This window comes from Cajanus cajan, chromosome 7 (assembly GCF_000230855.2).
Source record: "Cajanus cajan strain Asha chromosome 7, NIPB_CcT2T_4, whole genome shotgun sequence".
Classification (NCBI taxonomy): Eukaryota; Viridiplantae; Streptophyta; class Magnoliopsida; order Fabales; family Fabaceae; genus Cajanus; species Cajanus cajan.
Window position 1 is genome coordinate 20,873,327 of NC_138523.1, and position 6,722 is coordinate 20,880,048.

The 6,722-nt window shown below is 34.1% G+C and overlaps 1 protein-coding gene across 1 annotated transcript; it reads left to right on the top strand.

The window, feature by feature from the left end:
- Positions 1-1,215: 1,215 nt before the first annotated feature.
- LOC109791354 (Concanavalin A-like lectin protein kinase family protein) lies at positions 1,216-3,762 on the top strand. The gene has a single exon (XM_020350644.3). The coding sequence runs from the start codon at positions 1,294-1,296 to the stop codon at positions 3,277-3,279; it is 1,986 nt and encodes a 661-aa protein (XP_020206233.1). The 5' UTR covers positions 1,216-1,293; the 3' UTR covers positions 3,280-3,762.
- The last annotated feature ends 2,960 nt before the right edge of the window (positions 3,763-6,722 follow it).

Sequence of the window (6,722 nt, forward strand, 5' to 3'; positions counted from 1 at the left end):
TATACTATATCTTAATTATTAGGGTGAGTTAATTAAGATTGAAGCAAAACCATAGATAAAGTCACCATTTATATTTTATACCTTAACTATTTGATCCTATCATCATTACGTGAAATATTTTCAAGAGGACAAACTCTAGGTAGGTTCGGTTGAACATATTGATTTGACTTTGTGCCTATGAGCTGAAGCAATTAGTAGCAGAAATTGGAAAAGTCATTCAAACCGTACATGGATGCCAATCACATTCACATGTCATGAAATACCTTTGAATAAGCATTAAGAAATATGATAAATCATGAGTTCCTTGTCAAAGATCAAAACCGTATAATTTTGGGGTCCAATGCAAGTTCAAATGTTTATTTGGAACAGAAGTATTTTTCTAAGAATTGAATTAGATTGCATTGAATATTATATAAAAAAAATTACATGATTATTAATCATAAATTGTTACATATAAAAGTTATTTGTAAAATAATTTCTATAAAAATTAATCGTATAAATATCTTTTTCTATACATGACAATTAGAAATTGATGAGACTTTTCTTCTCATATGTAAATACAAAATAATTATAATATTTAGATACACAAACCTTTTTTTTATATTCATGGTATTGATATTAAATATTTACTTTCGAAGAAAGTATGATTCATGTTAGAGATTATAAATAAATAAATATATATATATATATATATAATAATTTTTTCTCAACTAACATATTTAAGATTGGAATAGAAAGCATATACACATTTATTAAAAGATATATAAATCATTATTATTTGCGTTATTTTTCTATATCTCTCTTCTTATTATATATATATTATCATCAATCACTTTTATTTTTGAATGTCTAAAAAAAATTCCCAATAAAATAAAGCATTTACAATTTCATAACTAAAATGCTTTGAATATGATTAATAAATATCCTATTTGCCGACTTTATAGGTATTCTAATATTAATTTAATGGTATAACATTTCAGTGTAGACTTTTTTCATTCCTCTAACAGGACACAAGAATTTTCCCAGAAAAAGTAACCTAAAGAGACAAGGATATATATTTTAGATTATTAAAAAAAAACTTGAATCAATCAACCCTTGACAACTGTGTATATATATATATATATATATATATATATATATATATATATATATATATATATATATATATATGGTTTACAAAAGGAATGACTCATTAATTATAAATAAGCATTTCAGAATTCAGAATTGTCCTTCACATTCCACCTAGTCTCAAAATTATTACAAACCCTCCAAATATCAATTAGAATCAGAAACATGCACCTTCCTTGGTTAGTCAAATATCAATTAGCATCAACCATCTTTATTGTCATTTCCCTCACCAATGTTACCTCCTTATATTTCAATTTCCCTACCTTCCAACAACAAGATGCTGATCGTTTATTGCTGAACCCGTATTCAAAAATATACTTAGATGCCATCCAAGTGACCCCTGATATTCGTGGTCCAATAAATGATTATTCAGGACGTGCTTTCTACCGCAAGCCATACAAACTTTGGAACAAGAAGAAGAACCAAAGTGCGTCCTTCAACACCACTTTTGTGCTCAACATCACTCCCGAAACTACCCCTGGTGGAGAAGGCTTGGCCTTCATCTTGACTTCAGACACCACTCTCCCACAAAACAGTTCAGGAGAATGGCTTGGAATTGTGAATGCCACTTCCAATGGAACCTCACAAGCTGCGATTCTAGCGGTGGAGTTCGACACAAGAAAAAGTTCCATACAAGATGGCCCTGACAACCATGTTGGCATCAACATAAACAGCATCAACTCCTTCCAACAGGTTCCTTTAACCAACACTGGGATCAATATTTCATCAGGTTTGGATGTAACAATCAGAATTCAATACTTGAATGACACAATATCAGTTTTTGGTTCCATGATTAATGGAACTTCTATGAAGACCCTTTTGGTATCTCCACCTCTTAATCTATCTTCCTATCTTCAAGAAGATGTTTACCTTGGTTTCTCAGCCTCAACAAGTAATTACACGGAGCTGAACTGTGTAAAATCATGGGAATTCAGTGGTGTTGATATTGGAGATCATGATAAAAGTATGGTGTGGGTTTATGTGACTGTTCCAACAGTGATTGTTGTTGTCATCATAGGTGGGTTGGTGATTTTTTTCATGCGTTTGCGAAGAAGTTATTTGGAGAGGCCAGAAGATGCATATCCAAGGATAGAGGATCAGATTCAATATTCCTCTATGGCTCCAAAGAAGTTTAGGTTAAGGGAAATAACAAAAGCAACAGGTGGATTCAGCCCTCAGAACAAGCTTGGAGAAGGTGGATTTGGAACCGTGTTTAGAGGCTTATTGGAAAACAAGGAGGTAGCTGTGAAGAGAGTTTCCAAAAACTCACGCCAAGGGAAGCAAGAGTTTGTGGCAGAAGTTACAACAATTGGAAGCCTTCACCACAGAAATTTGGTGAAACTCACTGGCTGGTGCTATGAGAAAAGAGAGCTTCTCCTTGTGTATGAGTTCATGCCTAATGGAAGTCTAGACAAGTACCTCTTTGGTGACAAAAATTATGGCCTTGAAGGGTGTTCTTCAACACTGGATTGGGAAACTAGGCACAGTGTGATTCATGGGGTGGCACAAGCACTTGACTATCTCCACAATGGGTGTGAGAAGAGGGTGCTTCATAGAGACATCAAAGCCAGCAACATAATGTTGGACTCAGACTACAATGCAAAGTTGGGGGACTTTGGATTGGCAAGAACCATTCAGAAGAGAAACGAGACACACCACTCCACAAAGGAGATTGCAGGCACACCAGGGTACATGGCACCAGAGACCTTCCTCACAGGTAGGGCAACAGTGGAGACAGATGTGTATGCATTTGGGGTGCTTGTGTTGGAGGTGGTGTGTGGAAAGAGGCCAGGGAATGTGCATGCACAAGATGACTACAAAAACAGCATTGTGTATTGGGTGTGGGAGATGCATGGGAAGGGGAAGATTGTTGGTGCTGTGGATGGAAGGTTGAAAAAGGAGGAGATTAAGGAGGAGGAAGTGGAGTGTGTTCTTGTTCTTGGCTTGGCTTGTTGCCATCCAAACCCACACCTTAGGCCTTCCATGAGAACTGTTCTTCAGGTTCTCAATGGGGAAGCACCCCCACCTGAGGTGCCTAAGGAAAGACCAGCTTTCATGTGGCCTGCTATGCCTCCTTCCTTCAAAGAAGCTGAAGATAGTTCCCTCATCCAGGGTACACTCACTCCATTCACTGAAATCACTGGCAGATAATTTCTCGGCATAGACCACAGTTATTCTCTGTGACAATTCTATTCGAACAGGAATGACATACTGTAATCACTGGTAGATAATTTCTTAATATAGACTAGACTACAAGTATTCTTTTAGAGACAGTTCTATGAACAAGATAGAGTCACTGTAATTGTTGAAGACAATTCTGATTGAATCGAGTAAAATCATCATCGTAATCACTGGCAAATGGGGGAATGGTTTTTGGTGACCAAAGCTGGGAACTAATCAAGATTAGTTATCCTGGTTAATTATAGTTGAAGATTTCGAATGGTTCTTGCATTTTCTGATTTTAGATTTTGTGTAAAAGCGTACATAGGTGATAAATTAATGTATGTGTTGTAGCTTGATATGTATATTTGCAGTCTTTTGTAAGTATAGTGTCATTCAATCTTTGCATGTGTATATATATTATTAATTGGTCCTGTTGAAACATGTATTTGAAACACGTGTTATTTTGGATGATTCTGTGCATAATCATGAATTTTTTTTCTCATTATAAAACATTTGTTTGAATCGTTCGTAACTGGTGTTCAATCCCGTGACAGATGCATGTGGATTTAAATTTAACTATTATTGTATATTTAAATGACTTTTATTGGAATTTCATTATTTTTTTTATCCGTATTTGATTTTCATAATATATATATATATATATATATATATATATATATATATATATATTAATATTATTTTTTAAGTTAATAATCTATATATTGACTCTTGTGTTATGACGAGCTTTAATAGGTGCTTCTACCATCTTGTGAAGTTCCCTATTTTAGCTAGGCCTCGTTAATTATATTAAATAAAATTCTCCAATATTGGTTAACAATAAAAAAGTATATTAGTTAATTATAACCTGCTTATTGCGTAGTGCACAATGATTCTGCCCTAACAATTGAATCGAGTTTTCTATTTAGAATTTCTAACGATATTACTTGAAATTCGCTTTAAATTTCATGCAAGTCAGAAAATTTTTGTATAACTCAGATAAATTTCATGTGGTAAGTAAACAAATAAGCTCATATAGTACTATATTTTTAGGTATATCATATTTTGGATTATCATTATCATTATTATTATTATTATTATTATTATTATTATTATTATTATTAATAAAAGTCAGTTTGATATTTCCTTTAAATCGAGGATTACGAAGATTTTTTTTTTTTAGGGTATAAAGAAAGGTAACTAATTAATAGGTAGATTTTTCATGTAGACTCCCTACCAACAATATTTTATCTCATATTTACGGGAATATTAAACTCTTTTTTTGGTATATATATTAAACTAAACTTAACTGTCTTATAGTGTTTTATTTGTTTAAAAATATCGATCGATTTTATTTAGTTTAGAAGTATCTTCAAATTATAGTTAACTTACGCTATTAGATTCTAAATATATGTGCTTATCTATTTCTAGACATAATCAAAATTAAAGTTTTATAACGACAGAGATACAAATCTGAGTGAGTTGAGGTGAGAGTTAAGATTTTGGGTTGGTGTGAAGTGTAGACATCCAATTTCGTGTGGGGCATACAAATAAGGAAATGGACTTTCATTATCGAAGGAAAGAAACTCCCGAAGTATGGAAACAACAAGACATGACATCAGAAGGCCTAAAAACCCAAATAAGTTGGTTTTAGCAGCCCGGAACGGGCTGTTGCAAAACCGGAACGGGCCGTTCCCAATTTGGAATGGGCCGCTCCAAGTTCCTAAAAGGGCCTAAAATCCTAGTTTGGAACGGGCTGTTCCTAAACTGGAATAGGTCGTTCCAAGCTCCTAAAAAAGGGCTAAATCCCAAAACTGGAACGGGCCGTTCCAAATTATTAAAAAGCCTTAAAATCCTTGTTTGGAACGGTCGTTCCAGTATAGTTAGTTACGTGTTAATCTTATCTCTGGAACAGGCTGTTCTAGTTTCAGAACTGGTCGTTCTTATTACAAAATTAACACAGAACGGCCAGATTCAGAACGGGGTGTTCCAATTTTGGAACAGGGCGTTCTGGCACCCTTCTGATGCCTATAAATAGACATCTCGGGCACAGTTCTCAAGGCCACAAAATTTCGTCCAGAACTCCTTAGAGCTTGAAATTTCTCCCTTTCTCCCTCCTATTGTATTTCTTGAGATTTGTGAGGCATTTGTGTAGTGTGAAAGGTTGCCACAAAGCACCTAGAATTTCCATTTCGGAAGATTTAACAAAGCTTGCTACGAGGTATTTCAATTAATCTTCTTCTCTCTATTTTATTTCTTATTTTTTATATGTATTGTTATAATAAAAACAATTATGTAGATATTTTAGAGTCAATTGTTTAATTTAAATTTCAAGCATGTAAATAATCATCAATAAAAGGGGATTTAATATTATTATTATTATTGTTTATAATGTTAACTTCGTCATAGGGTACTGATTAAGGGCGTTGTAGGGGTGCTTAATACATTCCCTACACGTAACCGACTCCCGAACCCAATTCTGGTTATCTAGGCCATTATTGGACTTTAAAAAACCTTTTCGTTTTCTAATATTTTGAGTAAAATATTGGTGGCGACTCCATAAAACCTATTTTCAAAACCATTAATTAAGGATTAATCTGGTGTCCGGGCATTCCTTAATTGATGAGACTTTCAAAAGGATGTTTAAACCATAGGTCGCGAGACTGGAAATTTTCGGGTTGCGACAGATGGCGACTCCACTGAGGACGTTTAAAGAGGGTCAGACCCATATAAATGATGAAGTTAATAAAATAAAAATAATAATTTAAATATTTTTCCCCTTTACTTTATTTGTTTTATTTGTTTGGCTTTAATATCTATTTGTTTGTTTGTTTAAATTATGCACCTGTTTGAATAAAATTGTACACATTCCTTTGCACACAACAGTTCCCCCTACACCCGGGGGCCCCTACACCCGGGGCATGAGGGTAATAAACATAGGAAGTGGTTGACGTACGACTGGCCCAAGTTTGGCCTTGGAGCCTGCGAGCCTTGTCGGAAATCACACTCATGGTGATAATCGGTTACTCTAGCCTAAAATACTGCGACATACCTTAGAGTTTGTCAGGTGACGGCGACAGAGATACTGGGTCCCTATAATGGGGGCACCTTGGGGGCCTTAAGACTAGTGAGATTAGAATTGTCCTAAAAAGTGCACTTTTCTTGCAGAGACCACAGACCAAGGATTTAAACGTGGTTGTTCGTGGGTGTACATTTGTTTGAGCATATGTGTGTTGCATTTGTTTGTGTTTATTTATTTCAAATGGATAAGAATTACAAACATATAGATATTAATAAAAAAAATATGATAAAAAATTTAACTCCCTTCTATATACCTAATCCTCAAAGCATCATATAGGATAGTTTATTTAAAAAAAAACAACAAAAATAAATAAATATATAGCAAAAAATCATGCATCATAACCTTAGTAAAA

Coding starts and splice junctions, on each gene's coding strand:
- LOC109791354 (XM_020350644.3), top strand. CDS start 1,294: ATGCACCTTCCTTGGTTAGTCAAATATCAATTAGCATCAACCATCTTT.